This window comes from Heloderma suspectum, chromosome 11 (genome assembly GCF_057233095.1).
Source record: "Heloderma suspectum isolate Gila_16-S chromosome 11, 16-S_ref, whole genome shotgun sequence".
Taxonomy (NCBI): Eukaryota; Metazoa; Chordata; class Lepidosauria; order Squamata; family Helodermatidae; genus Heloderma; species Heloderma suspectum.
The window spans coordinates 4,839,934-4,865,982 of NC_139468.1; the positions used below are offsets into that span (position 1 = coordinate 4,839,934).

At 49.9% G+C, this 26,049-nt stretch overlaps 1 protein-coding gene across 1 annotated transcript in view; it reads left to right on the forward strand.

Moving 5' to 3' along the window:
• The first annotated feature begins 300 nt into the window (after positions 1–300).
• The window catches only part of ANXA2 (annexin A2), a 42,040-nt gene continuing 16,291 nt past the window's right edge, over positions 301–26,049 (forward strand). Inside the window, exons 1-5 of the mRNA XM_084816689.1 lie at positions 301–341; positions 13,956–14,015; positions 16,647–16,746; positions 22,752–22,846; positions 25,553–25,666. Coding sequence (XP_084672815.1) covers positions 13,968–14,015; positions 16,647–16,746; positions 22,752–22,846; positions 25,553–25,666 — 357 coding nt within the window. The 5' untranslated portion in view covers positions 301–341; positions 13,956–13,967. The remainder of the gene's footprint in view (positions 342–13,955; positions 14,016–16,646; positions 16,747–22,751; positions 22,847–25,552; positions 25,667–26,049) is intronic.

The following is a 26,049-nucleotide window of genomic DNA, read 5'->3' on the forward strand; positions in this document are numbered from 1 at the left end:
CTGCCATCCCCGCAGCCGAGGGCCCCAGGCCGGGAGGGGCTGCTGCAGCCCTGGCTGGGAGGGCTCCCCTCCCGCGCCCCTCCGCAGCCGCGCCCGCCGGCGCTTGCGCAACCCTCCTGGGCGGCCGGGCGCAGCCGCCGCCGGATCCCGGAGGCGCGAGCCGCGGCAGGGATGAGTCAGAGGCGGGCGGGCTGGGCCGGGCTGGGCCGGGCTTCGGCCGGGCGGGCGGAGACTGGGGGCGGAGGCAGCGGGGCGGGGGGGGCTGCTACAAAACCCCCGCCCCGGGCGCCTCTCGCTCTTGCTCCGCCGCCGGGACTCGGATTCTGCCCCCCGCCTGCTAGGTAAGCCCCGGGGGGGGGGGATCGGAGTGGCTCCTCGCATTCTGCGCTCTCCTCTGAGCCGGTGCGACTACTCCGAAGTAAAGCCCAAGGAGACTGAACGTCCGTGGTCAGGATTCCAGCCCCGCGAGCCCCTCTACTCTGCGCGTTTACTCGGGAAGCAAGTCCCGTTGAGCGGTATGAGGCTTACTCTCGTGTAAGCCTGCCTAGAACCCCCCCCTCCCCCCGTGCGCGCGGGCGCGCGCTATCCGGGCTTGCCAAATGGCTCCGCAGAGTTTGCGCTGGGAGTGAGTGGTGGGAAAAGGGCGCTTGGCGCTGCCTCGGGAGTAAGGCCCCGGGAGGAAAGGGGCACAGGATTGCGCTGGAACGAGAAGGCGGCCATCCTGGGGCAAGACGTCCCACAGAACTGAATGGACTTCGTGAGAACGCCCGCAGAGGATCGGGTTGTGAGGCTGCCGTTCTTACTCCTTACCCGCGAGTAAGCCTTGGTGCATGCAAGGGGGAACTCTGTCTCTCAGGAGGAAAAAGAAAAAAAAAACGTGCGCAGGATTGGGCCACATAGCTGTCGAAGGAGAAAAGTTTATTTAAAGCCCCCTCCCCATCTCCTCCCCCCTCCCGCCAAGGCAGTGTGTCTAGGGGTGCCAGTGAACCAAAGCACCATCCTGCCCCAGCCAGGATCCCATGGAGAAAATAGTGGGGTGCAGCTCAGGGCCCCCCAGATGGCATATGGGGCCATGATGGGGACCCTGCCGCTTCTCCCCCCCCCCCCAGGACAGAATGTGCCCATTCAGAATTGGGGCAGGGGCCAACAGCACGCACAGGAGCTGAGGCATGGGGCGGGGTTGCTTTGCAAATTTCCCCAGTTCCCCCACCTTCCAATCTCTGAGCAGCCCTGGGACTGCTCCCTTGATCTCCTTATTGCTGCAAAGACTGTCTGCATTAAGAACTCCTGTGAGGTTGCAAAAGATGTGGGGGAGCCCCTTCCTCGGCTCTTTGGGGTGTTGAGAAGCTGTAAAAAGAGGATGTTCGTGGGATCCTAATCTAGGAGGAACTCTGCCTGCCAGATTTCCCCTTCTGTTGGGGCAGAACCCACAGCAGCTCCAGGTGTGCCTGGCAGAAGATGACAGACAACTCTCTTTTGGTGAATTCAAGAATTCAAATCTGCAAACACGTTGCCCTTATATTGGATCGCTGAAAATATTGCAGATTTCTGTCTCTTCATCCCCTCTTTTCTTCCAGCCCTTTTCTTCATCCCCGCTGCTCTGGGCTTGGACACACACACACACACACACTGGCAGCACAGGACTTTGGGCCTGCTCGCTCACCCAGCCAGGATAAAGTCAGAGCCTGTCTCAGCCTCTATGATCATCGCCTGCCCCTTTGTGATGCTTTAGCTTGTGTGGTGAAGGCCTGGAAATACTACTGGCAAAATAGATAACTTGATGTCTTTAGACCGTACAAGTGTTTGAGTTATGCAGAGCTCTTCAGGCAGGTTACAGAAGATGATGCTTCCTGGCAGACAGTCCTGTGTAACCTGGAAGCCTGCATGCTTCTGTGATGATTGGATTGGGTTCTAATGAAAGATAACAGCTTTCAGTGGAATAACTGTCTAAAGCCAGCTGTAGAAGTGTCAGAGAGAGCTGCATTTTGTTCCCTAACCATTCTCTTGTTGCTCCCTGTCCTTCTTGAGCAGCACTCCCCCCTGCCCGCAGCACTAGGGGTGGGGAGACCTAGCAGGCTGTTTGAAGAACTATGCTTTGAAAGAAGCAACCTTGTGCATGGACACAGTTCAATGGGGCTCGTGCAGGAGAACTTCCCGCTGCTCTCTGCCTTGCATATTTCAATGCACAGTTACCAGTAAATTCCACAGGGTTGTACAGGAGGCAGGGATTGGATTGAGAAGGGGCGTGGGAGCTAGAGATTGAGCATAACTGGGAGGAAAAAGCAAGCAGCAAATGGATGCCATGATGATTAATGCCCTATTAATTTCCCCTTTTGCCTTGAGCTTGCTAGCCGTGGAGATGTCTGGTCATGGCCGTTAGTTTCAGTGTGAATCTTGGGCGTGTCCCCTCTTGGTTGAACATCTCCTGTTATGTCATGCTGTGCGATTCTTCTATCCAGGTTTGCATGTTACAGCAAGATTTGCCCTAGGTCCTGACGAGAAAAAGCCACACCTGTTCTGTGTGCTCAGTTTTGGAGAATTTATGGCTGACTGCAGCATTTGAATTTATTTTATTTTGTTTCTTTAGAATTCTTGTATCCTGCCCTTTGTCCAAAAGGAGCACAGGGTAACGTAACATATTAATAGAACAAGTACCAATAAAACAACTAGAATATCAGACTTTCATACTAAATTAAAATACAACAATAATAATCTGACCTAAAAAGACCAAAACCAATAACCAAAACCAATAATAAGGAGCCAAATTCTTGTGTAAATAAAAAGGTGTTTAATTTACATTTTAAAATAGTCACAGTGGGGGCTAATTGCCCCTCTCCTGGGAGGGAATTCTACAAACCAGAGGCCACCACTGAGAAAGCCCTTTCTTGAGTCCCCACCCTCCTCACCTTGAGAGGAGACAGACCCCGCGCGTGGCACCTCCTGCAGGGTGGAGAGCCCTAGTTGGCTGGTAATGGAATTATGGGAAGAAGGGAATGGGGGGGGGGGCTGCATGAAGTACACAACCCCCCACACACATATTATGGCCCTCCATAGCCTCCTAAATGCAGTACTGTCCCCTGGGCCTGCTATAATTTGACCACTAGATGATTGCAACATCGTTGCATGTTTCCTGTGGGAGGGATAGTGGTGTGTCTGCAGAAAAACCAAGAGGTTTCCTCACTGTGTGAACAGCAAGCCAGTGTAGTGGGTCAAGTGTTAGGCTCTGGGTTCTGGGAGAGATCTGGGTTCAAATTACCGCTCAAGCCACAAAGTTCACTGAGTGTCCATGGACCAGTTGCTATCTCTCAGCCTAACCTACTTTACAGGAGTGTTCTGAGGATGAAAAGCAGGGAAGTTCTTTTGTTCTTTATTGATTTGAGGACCATCAATTTGATTTGTGGACCATCAATAGCTTTGCTGTTTTTATGTGTGGGTACTAAAAATATTGTGGACTAGCACCTCTGGTATTTTCAAGGCTGGTTTGGACTTGTGATATCAGTTGTTGTTATAAATGTTTACTGGTGATCTGAAACTAGGGCTGTGATTCTTGACATTCTTACCAGGGAGTAAGTCCCCATCGCACGTGGACAGTTCCTGTTTATTTCAATGGATTTTGTGCAGGAAAATTTCCCAGTGAGCCATGCCCCCATTTTAATTCTTGCAAAGGGTGTGCCGTGTGGGCTTTCTGCCTCAGGCACCAAAATGGCCTGGCCTGATCCATGGCCTTGCTTGCTTTTGAGTAGGTCCTACAGTCTCTACATAGATGCTTCATATCCTTTCAAAGTTAAGTCAGACAGTTTAGCAGGGTTGAGCACTGGGTAGCTTTTACCTTGTAGTGTGTTATGGTAAGAGCATATTTGTATGGAGAAATAAGAATGGAAGTCACCAAAATAAAACTTTGTAGATGCCAGGAGAAATTCATAAAGATCCAATCAAATTAGATGCATTTCTGAAGCATTTGTGTTCATTTTGCCTCCAGCGGAACATCCCTTTCCCCTCCTTCTTGTATGGAAAATGATTCTTACTGCATAAGCTGAAGTACAGAAATACAATATTTTGTATATGCATTTAGAGAAGGACTAGATCCCCCACCCCACCCCGCTCACAGGTTATGCATCTTGCATCTGACAAAGTGGCCTTGGCCACAGACGCTGATGCCGCAGTAAATCTGTTAGTCCTTACGGTGTGACGAGGCTCCTGGCAAGATTGGCGGCGGGGGGGGGGGGAACAGACAGCAAATCTGGCTGTCCTTCTGAAGCACTGCAGTATATCGACCCCAGTTGTCAGCTGTTTTCTTGGAGGCCTCCTTGAGATGGGAATATGGAGCAGCCGAGAAAGTGGTACACCAGTGCAGGGCAGCGGGTAGAGTGTAAGACTAGGACTGAGGGAACCCGTGTTCAAATCCCCACATGGATGTGAAGCTTGCGGGCAGTCCCTGGGCCAGTCACTCTCTGTCAGCCTAACCTACCTCACGGGGTGGTCGTTAGGTGCGAGGAAGCCATGTGCACTGCCCTGAGCGGCTTTGCAGGAAGGGAGAGCTATGAGTGCATTTTTCCCTGCCTCCTTTGCCACTTGGTTGTCAACGGAAAGGCCAAGCGAGGTCAGGGCTTTGGGCCGCCATCCTCTGATATATGGACTGTTGGATTTTGTGGAAGGTACACCCTTTGCCAGGGGATACAACCCCCATCATCCCCAACCAGCATGGCCATGGATGATGGGGCTTGTAGTCCCAACCCATCTGGGGGTGCCGGGTTAGGGGAGGCTGCCTTTTGCAAAGGAACCATTGACTTGCGATGAATGCACATGGTGGGCGAAATCATGTGCAGCTGTAGGCTCAGCTGGTGTCAAGCTGCAGTTGACGGGAAGTAGGGGTGGGGCGGTGAAAGCTACCACAGACCAGTGCGAGAGCAGGCACTGTTAGCTTGAGCAGAGGCCAGGCTGCTTCAACAGACGGCTTTTTCTCTTCTTCCGGCTCAATAAACAGCATGGCAACACGTCGTTTTTAAACGCCACTGTTGAATTATTAGGAAAACGGTGTTTTTTGGTTCTCCCCGCCTTCTCCTCCCTGCGAAGTTAATTGAGTTCCGCTGCCGAGGCCATGTGGCATGATCTCATTTTTGCTTGCTGCCTTTGCGGGTTTTGTTTGCAGCCCAGCAGGGCTGCCTTTTCCTGCCAATGCTTATTTAAAACCAAGCGTCTTTAAACAACCCTGTTTTGGTTTAGAGAAGGCTTCGTCTGTGGAGGTAGCGCTCCTGGGTGTGTGACTTGGGGCAGCCTTTTGCTCCTCCCTCCCTCCAGCCCACATTCCCCCCTCTCCTGCCACGCCTCGGCCCACGTGGCCTCAGGATTTCCATTCTCTCAGTCTGAAGTCTTCTGCCGTCCGCAAACGGGACACTCCTTTGCAGGCTAGCGCACTTGGCCCAGCCGCACCCAGCGAGCCGTCGCCACGAGCTCCTCTCTCGCCACTCTTTTGTTCCCAGCCGGCAGTGGCATGTCTGGACAACATTTTCCCCAAAGGGCTGGTTTGGAACATGGCAAAGGCGGCATGGATATGAGAAAGCCAGATGGCTATTGGTTTTTGTTGTTTTCTAGAGCAACAGTCTTTAATCAGTCAGATGAATAAAAACTCTTTTGTCGGCTACCTACATACTCTGATGAGCCGAGCAGCTGATTAAACAACAACCACGCTATTGTCGCAGAAGCACCACCTTAAGAGGTATCCCACCCTTTCCCTGACGTTGGAGAGGATGCCTCTTCTGCCACAACAGCTGCTGCAACACATACAAGCAATTAATTCAGCCTTCCCCAACCTGATGCCCTCCAAATGTGGTGGCCTACAGCTCCCATCAGCCAGCGTAGTCCCAATGTGTCCCTCCATGGTTCCCCAAATGGCCACACCCCTTCCCCTACCCCCTTCCCTTGGCATCACTCCCTTTCTCCCTGACAACCAATCACTGGCAGTTTCCCAGCTTTTGTGCAGCCCCCCCCTTCTTAAAAGTTGAAATGCCTCTCCTTAAAATCTTTGGGGTGTCTTTTCCTTCCATGTGGGAGAAGACATTTACCTGCTGCCCTCTTTAGCAAGCTAATCACCACGTCCAGTTGTTAAGTCACTGGTGGCTACAGGGCCACCTGGATTTTGTTTCATTTTTGCATTCCGAGAGATGGGTAAAATCAAATGATAGCTTCCATAGCAATATCGCTAAGCTTTGCAAACATCTCTTCTTAAGGACCTTGTGCAAAATAGCTAAAAATCCATCAACTTTGCTGAGTTCTCCCTTGTTCATTTGGGCCCAATCCAGAGGAAGTCAGGCATAAAGAATCCCACTGAAATCATTTGGATTATTCCTGCGCATGCAGCTTCCTCTGGGTTGTCCCTGTTGTCCATTTCATGTAATGGCACCAAGCTGTTACTGGCATGCTCTAGTTCACATGGATGGGGTAAGGCCTGAGTTCAAAACGTTGTTGTTGTTCAGTCGTTAAGTCGTGTCCGACTCTTCGTGACCCCATGGACCAGAGCACGCCAGGCCTTCCTGTCCTGCGCTCTCTCCCGGAGCGTGCTCAAGTTCATATTCATTGCATCCGTGATACTATCTAGCCATCTCATCCTCTGCCGTCCCCTTCTCCTTTTGCCTTCAATCTTTCCCAGCATCAGGGTCTACGTTGCTCAGCTATAATGCTCTCTCCCTGGGTTTCCTTAGGCCGGTTGCCCTCTCTCGGCCTAGGATACCTCATGGGATTGTTGTGGGATAGACTGGGATAATGTTACTGGGCTAACTCCCACCTATATTGCCCTGAATTCTTGGAGGGATACAAATATGATTACTCAAAGATCCAGTGTGGTGTAGTGGTTAGAGTGTTGGACTGGGACTCGGGAGATCCACGTTCTAGTCCCCACTCATCCAGGAAGCTCACTGGGTGACTTTGGGCCAGTCCCAGACTCTCAGCCTAACCTACCTCACAGGGTTGTTGTGAGACTAAAATGGAGAGGAGGAGGACCACGTAAGCCGACTTGGGTTCCTTGCGAGAGGAAAAAAGGTGGGACATAAATGTAATCATCACTAAATAATAGACACTTGCATTGTAAGAACACAGGGGAAAAGTGGATGCCCCCAGGTATGCCTCTCACCCAAGTGTCTATATCCTGAGGTTTAGTGGTTCAGGTGAGTGCCCTGTTCTCTTGAAGGCTGTCTGTCTCGCACTGCATGCATCCATTGAATGGGGAAAATCCAAGACAACTGGGTGTGGTGCTGGACGACTCCCCGTGCTGTGCTATGAGCTGCCGACATCTTTCACTCTTAATCGTCCTGGTCCAAGCTGCTCAACCTTGAGTTCCTTCTCCTGTTAGCAGCTGTGGTTCTCTGCCCTCTGCTGCTCTTGGACTCTGGCGCATAGTGCAGCTGAACATTGGAGCGGAGTCTCTTTGTCTGCAGGCTCGACATCTTGGCTTAAAGCCCTGTGCTGAACAAAAGCTCCGAACCCTTCTCCAGTAAGACGGAACAAGCCCTTGCACGTCCCCTTAACATTTCTGCAATGTAGAAGGGTGTGGCGTGGTATAACCGGCAGCCTGTGACATCAGGCAGGGGACTAAAATTACTGATTAAAAAAACAGTTATTAGGCAGATATCCGTTCAGGGGCTGTACTGTTCTGAGCTTAATCCTGCCCCCTGCACTATCACAGGGGTGAGAACCTCAGGCTTGGAGGCCAAATCTGCCTCTCCAGGGTTCCCCATATCGCTCAGCCCATCCCTTCCCCAGCCACCAATTGTTTGGGGGTTTCCCAGCTTTTGCCTAGTTTCTTCCCGATTCCAAAAGTTTGAAGTGCCTCTCTTCAGGCTTCGTTATTTGCAGCAAGAGCTTTTACGCTGAAACATGCTGGCCTTTTTGGTTTTTCGGCCCTGCCCCTTTCGCCTTTGCTCCACTTCCTTTTCCTCTGGCCCCACCCACCTGAGAGCTTTTCTGAAATGGAATTTGGCCCTCAAGTTGAAAGAGGTTCCACACCTGCATGGCACACCATTTTCTCCTTGAACACCTTGCTGCCGCCTTCCAGCATCTGCTGCCTGAGGCGACTGCCTTATCCTGCCTAATGGTAGGGCCGGCCCTGCTGAGACTAATAGACAGTTGACAGGGGCAGAGGAGAGTGAGGGAATAATCAGCCATCCAGAACCTGGTGCCCTCCAGGTGTGTCAGTACCCAGGTAGTCCAATACATCTGGAGGATATCAGGTTGGGGAAAGCTGGAATAGACATATAGGGGTTCATCACACGGAGCTTTTATCCTGCGATTGAGATTGCTCCTTCACAGAAGTTTGCGGGCTCTTTACATGATGCCATGATCATTCAAGGCGTCTCCTGCACTAAATGCCCTTCGTTCCATTTTTAAATAGATCGCAGATAATGAGCTATCAAATTACCCCATTATGTTCTGCTTCAGTTTCCTCCGTGAAAAGAGGAAAAGTGGCAAGAAGAGGAACGAGAACAATGAAAGAGAGTAGAAGACTCAGATACGTGGAGAAGGGGGGGGGGTAAGGAAGCGCATGTAAAGGGAGCCGGTGGAGATCCTGCATTTAAAACGGAAGCAGAAAGCCTCGTTTTAAATGCAGGATTTTAGGCTGGTGTAGAAATGCCCATAGACTCAGCCTCAGAAGGTTCCTCAGGGCCATGGGGAAAGAGGCAAGACAGTTCAGAGTGAAAATGTACCACTGTCTGATGCTTGCAAGTCCCATAGAACCCCCGATGTAGTTTTCTAGTGTTCCACGTTTAACAAATCAAGCATTTCCAAATCTGCACTGCACCCATGAGGACTAGAAGCCTCCTCCTCTGGTTGAAATCTTCAAATTCTGCAGCAGATGCCAGAGCCTTTGTAAGAGCATTCTGCAGTTCAGGGCATCATGACAGCCCCGTGCTTGTAAGATCTGTGACCTCTTTTTATCTGGTCAAAGATTACTCTCCAACAAAGACAGCTTTGCAGAATTCCCCTTTTTATTGCACATTCTCTCCCCCCCCCCCCCCCCCGCCGGTGCCTGGCTTTCCTCTAATTGGCCTCTCTGGACTACAGTGTTATGTGGCAACTCAACGAACATTCCAAGGGCGTGTTCGCTGAGTTGCTGGACTTGGTTCAGAGTGTGTGTGTGTGTGTGTGTTTGTGCTCTTTCTTCCCTGTCCCAACAAGCCTATATGAATGTGGTTTTCATTTGATTTAGTAACAGAGCTCTTTCAAAAAAATCAGTTGGTGACTGGCATGCTCTCGAGGAAGCTGTGTTTACAGCAATCACTTTCAGCTCTTGGTGCAACCGCTGGGCAGCCTTCGGAGGGCTGGAGTGCAGCAGAATTTCCTGATTCCTGTCTTGTAAATTAATTTTTTTAAAGAAAATTCCCAATGTGTGCACGTGTGTGCAAAGAACACCGTATGGCTTGATAAGAATTGACTATTAAGCAAACAGTGGTGCATTAAAATGATTGGCACGCCGTAGCAGGTCCTCTGTGTAGCTTGGGTGGCATTGGAAGGAGGTGAGGCCAATTCACCAAGCTGGATAGCCACTAAGAGGCCTGTGAGCCATGATGGCTGGATGGTGCCTCCATGTTCAGAGGCAGTGTACCTCTGGATACCTGTTGCTGGGGAGCAACTGCAGGGAACGGCTCTTCTCTTCACACCTTGGAGGCATCTGGTGGCCACTGTGGGAAAGTAGATTGCTCAGATTTAGAAGGATGCTCACTTGGAATGGTTCAGAACAGGACTCAGCAGTGCAATCCTATGCATGGTTACTCAGAAGTAGGTCCTGCTGTGTCCAGTGGGTCTTACTCCCTAATGCAGGGTGGAGAACTTTAGGTCCAGGGGCCAAATCTTCCCCACCTGCAGTCCTGGGCCAGTCCTCCCGGATTCCCCAAATAGCCCCACCCCCTTCCCCTGGCCCCACCCCTTTCCTCCAACCATCAATCGTTTGGTGATTTCCTGGGTTTTGTGCAGCTTTCCCCCCATTCTAAAAGGTCGAAATGCCTCTCCTAAGGCTTACTTACTGACCATAAGAGCTTTAAGCTAAAAGAGCCTGGTATTTTGGGTGTTTGGGCTCCACCCTTTTTGTTTTTGGCCCCTCCCACCACTGGAATGCGGCCTCCAAGAGCTTCTCTGAAATAGAATGCAGCCCTCAGCCTGAAAGGTTCTGCACCCCTGCTCTAGTAATATGTTGCAGCACATCCTCACCCCCTCAAGAATACATCCCTCTAGAGTGCAGGGATGGTTTTCCCCCTCCTCAGCCCTAATCCCCCCCCACCCTCAGGCTTACTCAGGACCCTATAGGCTGTTAGGGTCTTGAGAAAGCCATTTCCCTCCCCCCCCAGTTCCTCCCCACCTTCAACTGATGCCTCTACATTCTTGAAGCCACAAAAGCTCACAGGATCTTATCAAGCTGTTTGTGCTTTAAACAAAACACTTATCTTCTACTTTACAAACGTCTACTCTTCTGTATGTCCGGGGAGTCACCTGAGTGTGCAGGAAACACTCCCGTATTTTTGGCCAGCCCTGTTTTGCTTCTGAACTTACCTAGCCACTGAAGCGCCTGAGTTGGCTATGAGAGAGGGCGAGAAATAAACTTGCACCCTAAGACTTCTTTAATTAGGTGCCTGCCGTGATGGTCCACCTGGCAGGTGAGAGGCGAAGGTATACTACTAAGCCTGCTCCCACACACTCTGCAATCCCTCCTGTTCCACCCCTTGTACCCAAAGAACGAAGCCCCCATGCCTCTCTCCCTATGTGAACTCGCCCTGCCCTGTACTTGTAGGACCCACAGAGCTGTGGATGTGGTTTCAGCCAAACACACCCTCTGGGTGTGAAAAAAGTGAGTGGCATGCATGCCAGGCCCCTGGGGGAAGACACTGCGGTTCAGCTCTCCTAGGTGATGGGGAGACTGGAGGAGGATCATGAGTTGCATGTGTTCAACTGAATGACCTTCTGGTATCCCGCAAGTGGTTCCTCAGATCCACTGCATGTCATGCCTGTGTGTTTCTTCCAGGTCAATGGTTGTTGAGGGCAGCAGCAGAGTGTGTGGGGGGGATTGTGTCCCACTCACCCTCTGCACTTTCGTGAGGATACCCCCTCTTTTTCCAGATGTGCTGCCTGATCATTATGGCTTGGCCACTCCGCCCTCACCAACGTCGCAGATCAGCCTTCCCCAACCTGGAGCCCTCCAGATGGTTTGGACTACAACTCCTGGGATTCCTGATGGGTTGAAGTCCAGAACATTTGGCCAGCACCAGGCTGTGCAAGGCAGCTGTAGATTCTTAGTGAGCACACACCTGCGGCAGCTAGATCACATACCAGAAGCTGGCTGGCAGCTGAAATATTTTTCTAACCTGAAGAATTTGGGAGTTCCGTCCTTCTCATGCTAAATCTGCAGGAATGGAATGGCACAGCCTGCATTCCTCCAAACTGCACCCTTCTTAGAACAACGGCCTCTTATTCCAAAGACTCAAGACCCTCCCAGACTAAAAGGGCCATTGCTCCTGCAAAGGATCTGAAAGGGGTGTGTGTGTGTGCGCGCGCGCGCGCGTGCGTTGGAAAATGGGGGGGGGGCTTATTGAAAGAAAAAAGTTAGTTGAAATTAACATATATATTCTGATTGAATTGCTTTGGCATTTTCCACAGCATCTTTGGCATTACAAGCTACCAGGCTTCATGCTTCTGTAAAACAGCCTTACAAATAGATCTTCAAGTTACTAGTCCACAAGTTCTTTTCTGGTCTGCCTGCATATATGCTACCCATTTGTCACCTAAAATAGCCAAATAGTTGTCTAAAGTTTCTCTGCCTGGCTGTCAGAGGTAATTCTGACCAAAAAAAGGTTGCTATAAAACAGTGGCCTGACCAAAAAAAGGTTGCTATAAAACAGTGGCCGTGGTGGCTTAGTGGTTAAGACGCTGAACTGCAGACCAGAAGGTTGGCAGGACAGCAGTTCGAGACCCGAGTGCCGCTTGACGGAGTGAGCCCCCGTCTTCAGTCCCAGCTTCTGCCAACCTAGCAGTTCAAAAGCAAGAAATTGCAAGTAGATAAATAGGTACCGCTTCGGTGGGAAAGGTAACAGCGTTCCGTGCATCTGGGTGTTCAGTCATGCTGGCCACATGACCACAGAAGCGTCTTCGGACAGCGCTGGCTCTTCGGCTTAGAAATGGAGATGAGCACCACACCCTAGAGTCGGACACGACTGGTTGGGGACACCTTTACCTTTTTATAAAACAGAACCGTTCTAGTTAGCTCAGCAGTTCCAAAACTGTGCTACCAGAGACCTGTTAGTATATTGCAAGAAATGCTGGCTGCTGCATGGGTCAAATACGCAAAAGCAGTTGGGTCATGGCAATGGGATATCCCCTGAATACAGTTTACTCCTTTGCACTCTTAATCCCAATTGTGCCTTCAGGTTATGGATCTCTCTCCTCCATCTTTTAAAGGGTCTGGAGCCCTTTTCCTTTGCGGTGTTTGTCTTAAGGGATGGTTGAAATCTTCGACGTGGAGCAGCAAGAGGAGTTTGTTGGCCAATGATAAGTCTCTGGCTTGGCGAGGTCTCCTTCCCAGACTTCTCTTAGTGCCCCACCCTTGACTGCGCATCTGTTAATGGAACACTGGTTCTTACTGGGTTGCCTTGATCTCTTTGCCAGCATTGTAACTGTTCTCTTGGTTGGAGAGACATTTAAAATAATACCAATAATTTTCTTAACTATATCAGGACCATCATTCCAGTGCTTGCATACTGATCACCCTCATTTAATTCAGACTTTTTGTCCCTGGGCCTTTATCTTTGCCTATCATTAGAAAAATATTTGATCCCCTGCACTTACTTCCTGTTTCTATGCATTCCATTTAACCGAGAAGAAACAGCCCATTATGTGTCTGTCCAGAGAGCAGCCTCCACCAACCTAGTGCCCTCCAGGTGTGTTGGACTGCAACTCCCAACATCCTCGGCTGGCTTGGGGAATGCTGGGAGTTGTAGTCCAACACATCTGAAGGGTGCCAGGTTGGCCAAGGTAAGCAGATGATGTCATTTATTTGCAAGCCAAAGGCCACTAACACAATGTATAAGGTGAGTGACCGGGGCCCTCCAGATGTTTTGGACAACTCTCATTAGCCCCAGTAATCATTGCTAGTGATAAAGGATTATAGGAGTTGTAGTCCAAAACATCTGGGGGATGCCAGCTCTGTCTCTCCTCAATAAGGGCCTCTCTCCTTGCAGAAGTGTCAAAGGGAAACCTCCAAGCCAGACACAATATTGTTATTCTGATCAATGTAACATGCGTTGGGTAGCTCGGTAAGAGGCTGAGCGATGAGACAGGAAGTTTGGATCTTGCTTCTCCCATGAACTCTCTGTTTCTCTCTGTTTGTAGGCAAGTCTCTCTGTTTCTCTCTTCCCAGCCCGCCCCCCCCCCATCTGCAATATGTCCTGGGGGTTAAAAATGCTGACCTGCCTCACACAGTGGTTGTAAAGCTTGCAACAAGTAATGTATGTGGAATCCTTTGAACATTCAAAAGTGATCTAGAAATGCCTGATATTGTTGTGTTTCGATTATTCTGAAAAGCAATTCTTTCCCCCTCTTGGGCTCCCTTTCCGCCACTAAAAGGAGTTGTTTTTAAATGGGTGGTGGCTTTTGAGGCTTTTATTAGAATTCTGACGATCTTGAGCAGTGCTGTTGCTTTCTCCAACATACTCCAGTCAGAATTCTTGCTGAATCTGTTATACCCTAGACTGGTTCTCTTTGATTAGTTGGCAGCAAATTATTTGCTGGGATATTTCAAGGGAGGAGCAATTGCCTGTGATGTTCTGAGCAACCTTAACCACTGTCCCAAACATGTTGTATACACAGGCACCCACATTGCCAAAACGGAGCGTCTCCACAGCTTTGCTTTGAACACAAAACAGCAAAACGTGCTAAAACAGATTTACGTGAAGTCTTTCTTCCTCCCTTGTTTCTTCCAGCTTCTTTTCACGATGTCTACTGTCCACGAAATCTTAAGCAAGCTCACCCTCGAGGGAGATGTAAGTATTGCTCACTTATCTCCCCCCTCCCCCGGCAACATCACCTGCACGCAACGTAATTATTGGGGAATGTGTCTTTGGAAGGGCATTTCCCTCCCGTAATTCTCTTGTGGGTTAGCCCCAAAGGGCGTAGCCCGCTCCCTCCAGTCAGTACCAGGCATTCCTGGGGAAGTTGGCATTGGTACGTGGGTAACTGGATGCTCAGGTCCAGCTGCTCTGGGGAATCCAAGTACCCATCTACAGGGGGCTACTCACTGGGTCTCTCCAACAATCTCTAGTCTGGTCTTGCGCCCTCACTATTTGGGGAAGGGCCATAGCTCAGTGGTCGCAGGGCACCCGCCCAAGGCCCTGGGTTCAGCCACGGGCATGCCCAGCTGCAGGTCTGTCAAGTGATAGAAAAGATGGACCACTGGCCATGCCAGTGGGAATGGTGGCTGTTGTAGTCCAGCACTCCTGGATGGGGAAGGCAGATCTAGGCCATAATTGTTCACTTTGCCTGGCATTAGCTCCCTGGGGTCTTGAGCAGAGAAGGCTCTCTCTCCTGCCACCCACAATCGCCAGATATTTTGAAATGGAGACACCAGGGATTGGACAAAGCAGGGGCTCCACCACCGAGCTATTCCCCCCACCCCCAGCAAATTTTGTGTTTGATCGTAAAAGAAAATACTTTGTTTTGGGAGCTGCCTGCTTCTCCCTAGGTGCATTTAACTTTTCCACTCATGGTTGTTTTTGGCATTAAAAACGAGCAGATCCTTCTGGAAAAATGTCTGCCCTGAGCATGGGATGGCAGAAGGCCAGGTTCTCCCTTGCCTGAGAGAGGTGGGGATATGGAAAAGGTGGGGGGCAGTTAGCTGCGGGGTGGGGATTACATGAAAGAAATGTGTTTACGCCTCCCACCTGGAGGGCCTCCTTGCAGCTGCACTGGAATAACCTGCCAAGCAAGCAAGGCTGGAGTTGTGGCCGGGGGCGGGGGGAGAAACTCACTGTATTTGCCATATCTGTCCTGCTCTCTTCCTGACAATTTGTCCTTTTTAACACTGAGATACCACAATAGACACAAATGCATTTTTCTTTTAACTGGGGATGAGTGCTGGCTCCAGGTTTTTGAGGGCACGTGGGCAAAGACACCCTGCCTCAGTGAGTCTGTCTCCCCACTGCCACTCTCCCCAGCTGCTTGTGCTCCTTCCCCCCGCCCTCACCATTGCTCCCACTTGCTTGCTTGCCAGGCAGAGAGCCGGGAGCGCATGGGCTGCGGCATCTCCTGCTCCTCCTCCTCACCACCACTGCTGCCTGGGCCAGAGCGAGAGGCGCAGGTTGCAGTGGCGAAGAGGAGGAGAACTCTTGTCAGGGGGCCCCTGCCAGGGTGTGGCCCCATGGCAAGTGCCCAACCATGCCTGCCCGTGACGCTGGCCCTGATTGCTCCCACTTGCTTGCTTGACAGGCAGGGAGCTGGGGAGTGCGTGGGCCGTGGCATCTGCTGCTCCTGCTTCTCATCACCACTGTTGTCTGGGCCGGAGCGAGAGGCGGGTGGATAAGCAGGTTGCCATGGTGAAGAGGAGGAGCGAGTCCAGGGGGCTCTTGTCAGGTGGCCCCTGCTGGGGTGTGGGCCCTCAGCAAGTGCCCAACCATGCCCACCCTTTATGCCAGCCCTGATGCCTTCTCCAACCCTTCATGTGTTGGACTACAACTCCCATCAAGCCCTGCCTGCAAATGGTCAATCTTGGCCATGCTGGCTGGGGATGAGCTGTCATCTAGCACATCTGGAGGGCTGGGGGTGATGGGTGTTGTAGTCCAAGGAGGGCCCCCAGTTGGGGACGGCTGGCCTAGGGTGTCTTGGGGGCTTGTCTGTGCCAGCGTTTGCACTGCAATGCATCATACTTCATTTTGAGCGGTCCCTGGCAGCGGCGTGAGTGGAAAAGAGCAGTGGCCCCCCCTTGAAGGTTCGCTCCGTTCTTGCTGTGCCACCTCCTTCTGCTTTCGGCGGTGCCTTTTCTTTTAAGAAATCAATGTTATGAACCGAACATGCTCGCAGGCCACCTTTCGATACCAAAAAGAAGAAAAATCCTCAAGGCAGCCCATGGACACACCTTCCTTACCATCAGGGATGAAGGAAGGGTGGTCCTCCAGGTCTTGTTGGACGGCAACTCCCATCAGCCCTAGCCAGCATAGCCAGTGCTGAAGGATGATGGGACTTGTAGCCCATCACCCTCCGCAGGGCTGTGCATCCCCCATCCCTGATTTCCATGTTGCATCCTGTTCAGTGAGCTCACAAAGAAGAAAGGCAGTAAACGTCAGAAGAAAGTTTAGACACAAAGGAGAAAGGTAGTAATCTTTGTTTAGAATCAGAGAAGAAAGGTAGTAAACTTTTCCTACGCATGTTGGGGTGATTTTTTTCCCCTGCAAAAAGGAACTTTCGCATGGGCTGCCTCACAGATCTTTTCTTCTTCTTCTCATATTAAAAGGTGGCATATGAATGTGTTCAGTCAATAAAATCCATTTTTAAAAAGACAAGGCACCGCCAAAAGGGGGAAGAGGCAGAACAGCAAGAGCAGAGCAAGCGTTCACGGGGTGGGTGTTGCTATTTTCGAAATGTGGGGCTCTCACGTTGCTTTTCTCTGCTCCCCCCCCCAGCACGCTCTCCCTCCAAGTGCTTATGCCACGGTCAAGGCATACGGGAACTTCGATGCAGATCGAGATGCTGCAGCCCTCGAAACAGCCATCAAGACCAAAGGTAGGTTGCTGGTGAAGAAAAGCTGTCCTTTGCACGCTGGCAACAACCATTTTCCCTGGCTGGGAGAGGAAACACGAAGTGGGGCGAGGCAAAGCTTTGTGCCGATCCTGCTGGGCTGCTGCTGTTATCTTCTCAGGCTGGATGCAAGCCCGTTTCATTCCCCAGACAGCAGCGGCAGCTCTGATGTCTGTGGGGCGGAGAATCCGCTCTGCGTTTCAGTCAGAACCCTAAAGGAGCTCTCCAAGTGCAAAGTTTTCAGTCAGAATGAGTCAGGTAGCTCCTTTAGAGTTCCGACTGGTTCTGAACATAAGAACATCAGAAGAGCTGTGCTGGATCAGACCAAGGCTCCATCTAGTCCAGCATTCTGTTCACACACTGGCCAACCCGCTGCCCATGGGAAACCCACAAACAGGACACAGTGCAACAGTACCGTCCTGCCCATGTTCCCCAGCAACTGGTGTACACAGGCTCACTGCCTCTGATACTGGAGGTAGCACAGAGCCATCAGGACTAGTAGCCATGGATAGCCTTTTCCTCCAAGAATTTGTCCAACCCCCTTTTAAAGCCATCCAAATTGGTGGCCATCCCTACATCCTGTGGTAGTAAATTCCATAGTTTAACTCTGCGCTGTGTGAAGAGCCCTTCCTTTGATCTGTCCTGACTCTTCCTCCAATCAGCTTCACGGGATGACCCCGTGTTCTAGTATTTTGAGAGAGGGAGAAAAACATCTCCCTATCCACATTCTCCACACCATTCATAGTTTTGTAGATCCCTATCCTGTCTCCCCTGGCCCTCCTCTTTTCCAATCTAAGCAACCCCAGGTGTTGCAGCCTTCGCTCGTAGGGGAGATGCTCCAGTCCCTTGATCATTTCAGTTACCCTTTTCTGCACTTTTTCCAGCACGATGGAGTATCTCACTGCTCCTGACTGTTGTGTCCTCTAAGCTTTCCATGACTGTCACCAAGGCATTCAAGCAGGTTTATAGGGACAGCATCCCAAATCAACCTAACAACAACCTTGTGAGGTAGATTAGGCTGGGAGAGAGTGCAGTTGCCCCAAGAACCAGCATGTGTTCACATGGCACTTTAACCTCCTGATTCTGTTATAACCCCAGCATGGCTAGAAAGGGTAGTAAAAGCATATGGCGTTCAGTTGAATCTGGGCTTCAGCTGTATTGATACTTCACTGATGGGCCACGTTCTGCAAGACGAGTCATTCTTCCCTTTGCATGACAGAAAGGAGAGAATGGTGAGAAAGGAGAATTCAGCCGGGTTCGCTCCAGGGAAGGGACGCTGGAGGCGCGGCTGTGAGGCCAGCGTTTCCTTCACAGCCTGTTGCAGATGTAGTTGGATATTTTGGGGATGGTGGTGAGAGCCTGTCCCATGTCTGTTCATGTTCCTTGTGCCTGGGAATAGAAGCCTGGGGGAAAGCAACTCTTGGCACATTTGCCAGCCTGGCGTGATTTGAGAGCCACACCTTGAAATGTAATTTTTAAAAGAACTGATGCAGTTGATCAACAGGTGCAAGCAGGAAGGTCCTCCTCCTCTATTTATCAGGCCTTTGTCCACCCCAGACATCTATCAACTGCATCATTTGGCATCCTGAGACACTGTGAATTCTATTTTTAAAGGAACATGCATGTTTCTGGCCCTCATTGTTGTGGAGGGAGAGAGAGAAAAAAAACCTCTCCCAGCCCCAACAGGTGTATAACCCTAAACTTCATGTTTTTCTTCCATTCTCTCCTGTCCCATTTCTCCAGGTTTACTTTTGTAGTTGAGTGGAAAGAGAATAAAGTATACAAACCTGCATAGTTTTTATTACTGGAATACGGATTATGTTTCTGCGTTTGCCAAAGGCATGTACAAGTAATGAACATGGATGATTTTTCATGTTAGATGTCTGACTCAAATCCCTCCCACATGACCCTTTTGATATAAAAAACAAATCTTCCCCCAACACCTTATATATAGACAGAGCAGATTCTTGAACCACAAAGGTGAAATGGCATTTAGATCTGCTCCCTCGCGCTGGGAGTTTTCGCCTGCTAGGGCACGGATTTGAGGGATGGCACTGGGGGAGGGGGTGTGTGGATGTGGGGCAAATTGTTTAAATATAATCTCTACCATGAGGCTTGGTAATTGTGCAACTGATGCTAGTGTCCTAGGAGGCTACAACAGCTCAGAGCTGCAGTAACCCTCCTCCTTGGAACTTTGCAGCCAAGTTGCAAAGTTCAGGAGGTTGTACAGTAATTCTTGCCTTGCCCCTGAGCCTTAGATACTGGCAGGAAGAGCTTTAAGCTACACTAGGCTGGTATTTTTTTAATTTTGGCCCTGCCCCCTTTTGCCTTTGGCCATACCCACCGCTGGAATGTAGCCCCCAAGAGCTTCACACTGAATTTGGCCCTCAGTTTGAAAGAGGTTCAACACCCCTGTTCTAAAGCATCATGAGACCATGTAGAAGCAAAAGTGGTACATCTAGGAAGGCAATATATATGGAAGAGGAGGAGGAGATGCAAGGACTATCTGCCTTCCAATAGATAATAAAAGCATCTCCACAGATTGGTGCTCACAAGATTGATCAGAGCATTGCAACAGGAGAATTAAAAGCCACGCTGCACTGAGACTCCTTCCCAGAACAGAGAGAAGGAGAAGAATGCTGAGCTCTGTTCTTAATTGAACAGCTCACCGCCCCACCCGTGTCTCGGCAGCAATGAGTCAGCATCCTGCCGACAGTATTCTTACCCTGAAATGCAAATGGAGCTCCCCCCGCCCCGAAATGCCAGAGCACCGAACATGGCTTGTCCCTTTTTTATCTCGGCAGACTTAACAGAAGAGCTCAGCATTCTTCCGTGCGGCTTATTACTTTTTCCACACACATCCCCATACACACACACCCTTCTTCCAGCTGGAAGCTGTTCCTTAACCACTTGCTGGACCTCCCTCTCTCTCCATTTGTAATCTTGGATTTTCTTAAACACTGTTGAAATTGGAAAACTGCGTTCAGCATATTGTCCTGAATCCTGTGAATAGATGAAATATGCTGGGTGTACAAGGGCTTTTCCGCACATGACCACGCTTGCATGATCACTCTGCGCTAGATGGCTGGCAGCTTAATTGCATTTGAGCTGATACAGAAATTCTGTCTGTGGCATTAATTCCATGATGGCTTGTTCATGCATGTGACTCAAGAGCTGGTTTAGTTGGTGGCAAAGATATTGAGCTACACATTGGGAATTCCCTGGTTTGAATCTCACTTGTGCCATGAACCCCTTAAGGCAAGCCACTCTCAGCCTCCGTCTCCTGCACCTTCAGATTTCTTCCTCCCTCCCAACCCTTTTTTTCCTTTTGTGTCCTTCCTTTTTAAATTGTAGGCTGCTCTGGGGGTCTGTGATAGACAAATGCTAAGTTCTACATGCCACTACTTGAAGTCACAACAATGGAGTGCTAAGCGTGCATGTGTGAATCCAGCCCTCAGTGTCAGGTAGGGCAGGAAAACTCTTGTCTGGAGAGCCGCCGCCAGTCACTGTCAACAGAACTGGGCCAGATGAACCAATAGTCTGATTCCGTATAAGGCCCCGTGCCGTGTAACCACTGCGCCACCACTTTGGCTTGTATTTCCATCACAAGCCTCAAAGACCGAGTGATTCATCCCCCCTCCAGTGACGCATGTTCTGCCATTTGCAGGAAATATCCCTGCAACCCAAAGCTGATCCCATGAGCATTCTGTGGTCACAGCCGTTGTTCTCACTGCTGCTCCCCTGTGGGCCGCAAGCCTAAAACCCCACACCAGGAAATACCAGCTAATCAGTAAAGGCTGGCCTGAGATTTTTTGGTGCCTGAGGCAGCATTCCCTCTTCGCCAGTTAACATTTGGCACAATCTCCTGGGAAGCTGCCCTGGACAAGACCCGTTGAATAAACAGCAGCTGTGCAAAAGGACGATAACGGTCTTCTGGAAGAGCTCATGTGCCCATTTAATTGTTTGTTATCTTGGTCACTTAGGGCGCAATCCTATGGCTGCTAGTCAGCGGCTAGACAGCTATAGGATAGGTTAGTTCCCCAAGAACCGACCTCCACCTCCTCCTCTGTTCCTCGCGGAACAGCCCCACACTCCGAGCTTGGAAGAGGAGTGTGGAGCGGCAAAAATGGGGTGTTCCTGGGGGCGTGTCAGGGCGGGGAAGTCGGAAATGCCGGGTTGATACATCCTATGTGTCATCTGGCTGCCACTTCCCGCACCCTGAGGTCCCACGACCATACAGCCAAAATTGGCTGTCTAGCCGTAAATGCAGGGCCTCTGAAGCACAGAAAGGACGATCCCCATCGTGCTTCTCCTGCCCTGCGTTGGATATGCGGTTGCCTCCGAGTTCGGAGGCAGCCACCTATCCCAGTAGGATTGCACCCTTAGTGTGTAAAATAACCACGTGGTCTGAAACACAGGGAGGGAAAGAGACAGTCCCTTTTGGTTTTCCTAAATGGTGGAAGTGCTTCTGCTCTTGAGGACTAGAAGCTTCTTTTTTCTCTTTTAATAAAAGAAATGATCACCAGAACTCTAGTCTAGAGGAAGACGGCAGGCCATGGAAAGTTATTTTCAAGAACCGCACACCATTCACTGAGCAGGTGTTTCTCACATCTGGGTGTGTGGGCTGTTTGTTGTTTTTGTTTAAAGGTTTTCAGTTTTCAAACCAGTTTTGGAAGAGTTTCCGCTCTTGCCATGACAGATGTAACAATCTTGACATACTGTTTTGGAAAAACCTGTTGAGACGAGCACCCGTTTCCCAAACCAGTTGAGAAAAGTGTTTGCTGGCTTAGCTTGGGGAATCCCACTGAGTAGATCTCATTTAAAACACATTCACGTGTACACACACAGTAGTATAATTTTCAGAATTTAAATTGAAATAGACTAAAGCGAAGGCTGACGTAAGAAAAGTGCCTCCCCTCCAGAGTGGCTCCCCTTAATTGCTTTTTATAGTCAGCATGGCTTAGATTTGTATAATTTGAATTGTTCTCTCTCTATGCGCGCTCACGCAAACACACGCACGCATTCACTCCACCAGCTCATGCATCTTGGCAGGCAGTTTTGTGGCAAAATAATTTAGAGAAAATACATACTGAATGATTCGTGCATGCTAGACTTTGCATTGAGCAAGTTGCTGCACGTCTATCTTCATTCGCTGATCTGTAAGAAGCACAGATGCTTTCCAGAATAGTTTTAAAACCTGCTTTAGGCAAGCAGGAAAAAGCGGAGGCTAAAGGGAGGAAGAGGCCGCTTTTGCGCACTGTAAAAGGCGGCAGAGTAGGGGACAGATCTGACCCAAGAGGCGGAATCCACCAACACATTCTCCTGTGCAGGCCCCGTTGAAATGAACAGGGGCTGTGCAAGAGCTGCTCCTCCATGTTGATTTGCAAGAGGGCGGGATGCCATTTGAAGCCAGTGTGGTGCACCGGTTACTGTCTTGAACTAGGGAGACCTGGGTTCAAATCATGGCTCAGCCATGGAGTGTATTGGGCGACCGTGGATCAGTTGCTGTTTCTCCATCTAACCTACCTGATGGGCTTGATATGAGGAGAAAACTGGCCAGGGGAAGAGAGACATTTATGGCACCCTGAGCTTTTTAGAGGCAGGGTGGAATGATAATGCAATGACTTATTGTAACCATTGGTCACAGCAATAGAAAATAGCTAATTTTCCACCTCGGGCATCCGAACATCTCAGGCTACAGGTGGGACTGAAAAGCTGAAGTAGAGACTCATGGCAAGATTTCAACTATTTCTGCTATAAGTGTTGCCAGTTGTGAAATACACAAAGCATTTAACGTGTTGTATTATTACGTGTTATTGTTGCTGGGGTTTGGATTCATTTTTCTTCGGAAAGGGCTTTGGCTGCCGTTTTTGAAAACCCAGCTGAACGCAGGCTCCTTTTTCAAATGTCTGTGGTGATGCTGAGGCAGGCACCAAAGGCAACTTGTCAATGACCCACTGTCCCTTCTCTCTCGCTTTCTGTTTGTGCAGGTGTGGATGAAGTCACCATTGTCAACATTTTGACAAACCGCAGCAATGAACAGCGACAAGACATTGCCTTTGCCTACCAGAGGAGGACGAAGAAGGTACGGAAGGAGCTCCAAATCTACACTAAACGGCAGCCTTCCCCAATCTGACACCCTACAGAATGAGTAGCACTACAGCCACCATCATCCCCAGCCAGCATGGTTAGGGATGATGGGAGTTGTAACTGAACACTTCCAGGGGGGCCAGGTTGAGGAAGTCTGCACGACGCTGTATCAGCTTCATTGTCTCGGATCTTGGAACTGACAGAACGGAGAGACGTGGGGAGAATTACAGTGTAGGAGACGAAAGCTCTTCCAAATTAATTCAGAAACATCTGCCATCCGTTAAGGAGAGAATTGCACAAGAGCTGAATAAAAGTCTGCTCTCCTGGTTCAATTATTGCCAGGCATTAGCTTGTCAGGTTGATCTGGAATGTCTATTGATGGATAAAGAGAAGCCCATCAAATATGTATAGCTGTCTATAAAGGTGGCGGGGTGTGTGTGTGTGTGACTGAGAGCCAGGCATGGGGAGAATTGAAAGATGTTTGCTTGCATCAGTTTGTTTTTTTAAAAAATCTTTCTGTAATTGCACTTGTCTGCCTACATAAAAAAGAAAAACCTCCATAGGCTTCAACCAGGTGCCCCCCAGATGTGTCAGAGAGCACCTCTCATCAACCCCAGCTAGTATGTCCATTTGCCATGCTGGCCAGGAGAGATGGGAGGTGCCCTCTGACACATCTGGAGATAACCCGGTTGGGGGAAGCTGGGCTAAGGCGTTGGGTGGGACAGTCTTGTCTTACTGATTTTATCAGACCACAACAAGCGATGTGATTATTGTTTCAGCTTTCACGGTTGTTACTGATCTGTCATTTTCCTACATGGCCTTCCCTGGCCAGGATAGAACTGGGTGTTTAGATGGCAAAGGATTTGGAGAGACAATGGAGAGTGTGCAAACAGATGACCGTCCAATTCCAGTGTGGAAAAACCTGAGTCAGAGGTAGAGAAACAGGAAACAGACGTACAAGTTGACTTTCCCTGGACGAGTTCCCTCGAGGAAGAAATAATTTCCAGTGAATTTTTTTGGAGACATTGCAGATAGTTATAGAATTCAAGTCATTTAAGGATAAAGACAATAGCCCTGAATATTTTTAAGACAGGGAGTATCAAAACCACCCTTTGGAATCGCAGGTTAGTTTCCCACACAGGTTGAGCTGAGTTTATACATATGGCGTAGACTAGGTTTTCAATTTGCGTCTCCATAAATGAATCCGGAAAGCTGAACCAAACAAAGACGGAAACACACACAACTCTGTTGCTAGCTAAATAGATCTTATTTTTTAAAGTTGCCCATAAGAGCTCTCTGGGATCAGACCAAATGCCTGTCTCGTCCATCATCCTGTTTTCAACAGTGGCCATCCACGTGCCACTGAAAAACTATCAAGCAGGGCATGAAGGCACAACCCTGTGCTGAGCACACAGCTGGAGCCAGGAAGCTGTGCTACCCAGCGCGTAGGACCTGTGTTGTTCCAGCACTGGCTAGACTGGTCTGGAAGGCTTGAGTAGCCTGAGCGCCAAATCGTCACAAGCCCTCTGGCAGAAGCCCTACTCATGAGGAGGGCCCTGCTCACAAAGAGGCTTTCACTCTTGAGGAGGGCCTTGCTCACGAGGAGGCCTTTACGCATTACTTGCTACTCGCAAAGAGGGCCTTTACTCTTGAGGAGTCATTTTCTGTACGTAGATGCTCCTTTGCCTGGCCATGTCCTGAACTTGTACCTTGAGGTGCCCGTAGCCTCAGGGGGTGGGTGGTGGCTCAGGACCAGAGCTGCTCATCTCTCTAGGGGGAGGAGCTGAAGCTGTCTCTCCCAGTGGCCAAGGGCCTTCCTGGTAAGCCCTGGGGGCCCCCGAAACAACTTGTTCCCTGGGGACATCCAGCTCAGGAGGCTCCAGATCATCCTCTGAAAAGGATTCCTCCCCAGTATTTGGCAGTCAGAGGTATACTGCCTTCAAACATGGAGGTTCAGTCTGTCTGTCATGGCCTGCAGTTGTTGATGGACCTCTGCTCCCTGAATCTGGCTTATCCCCTTATCAGAGTCATCTAAGCCACTGCCCATCCTGTGGCAGGGAATTCTTTAAGTTAACTATGCATCGTGTGTGAAGAACAACTTCATTTTGCCTGTCCTGAATCTACTGCGTACCAACTTCTTTGGATGACCCAGAGTCCTAGAATTAGGAGAGAGGGAGGAAAGCCTCTCTCCTGGCTCCCCTCCTCAGTTCTCCTCCTAAACTAAAAAGTCTCAAAAGGTTTTCATGCTCCTTTCTCCCAGGCACACCCATCTCCCTTTGAGAGAGACACTACCAAGGGATTATGCCCCTTACGCGGCCTCCTCTCTCCCAGCCCTCAACCACAAGGTCTTTCTTGAAAGATTTTGAAGTCTATTTTAAAAAGTTCTCACTTTAACACGACTGCACACTTCTCTTTACCTTTACCCAGAAATTAACTGGTGTGCCCCCAAACACAGGTTCTCTTACACCTAGCTTTTGCACAAGAATTGGTTGACTTCTGGGATGATGATTTGTAGTATAATAAGGTATCCGATCGACATGTCTTTAAAGGGAAAGCTTTTGATTGTTCCCAAATGATTTTGTTTCTTCCCCATGGGTAGAGAAAAATAATAACAGTACTGAAGACTAAACCTCTTGAGGGGGCAAAAGTCTGGAGATCAGCAGCAAGTCCTAAATCGTTGCTCTCTTCCTTCTCTCTTTAGGAACTTCCTGCAGCTCTGAAATCTGCTTTGTCTGGCCACCTGGAAGCAGTTATCCTGGGCCTCCTGAAGACTCCAGCCCAGTACGATGCTTCTGAGCTGAAAGGATCCATGAAGGTAAGCGAAAACAGGGACCCAAAAGCTGTGACTCCTGCATCCAGTTCCATTGCTCAAAAGGGATATTTCCCCAATACCCCGGGTCTCAGATGTTTGGTCCAGCCCCCTACCCTGAGTCAGGAAGCTCCACATATTTCAGCCTTAAAAGCTGAACTCATGTAATCCAGGTCAGAGAACGGGATCCCGAGAAGACATCCTCAGCCTGGTGCTACCAGACAAGTTGGGCTGCAACTTCTATCAGCCAGCACAGCCCTCCCCAGTGTGCCCTCCAGATGTTTTGGACTTCAACTCCAGTGAGCCACGGCAATTACGACCAATGGTGAAGGATGATGGGAGTTGTAGTCCAAAACATCTGGAGGTCACCACACTGGGGGGACTGGTCT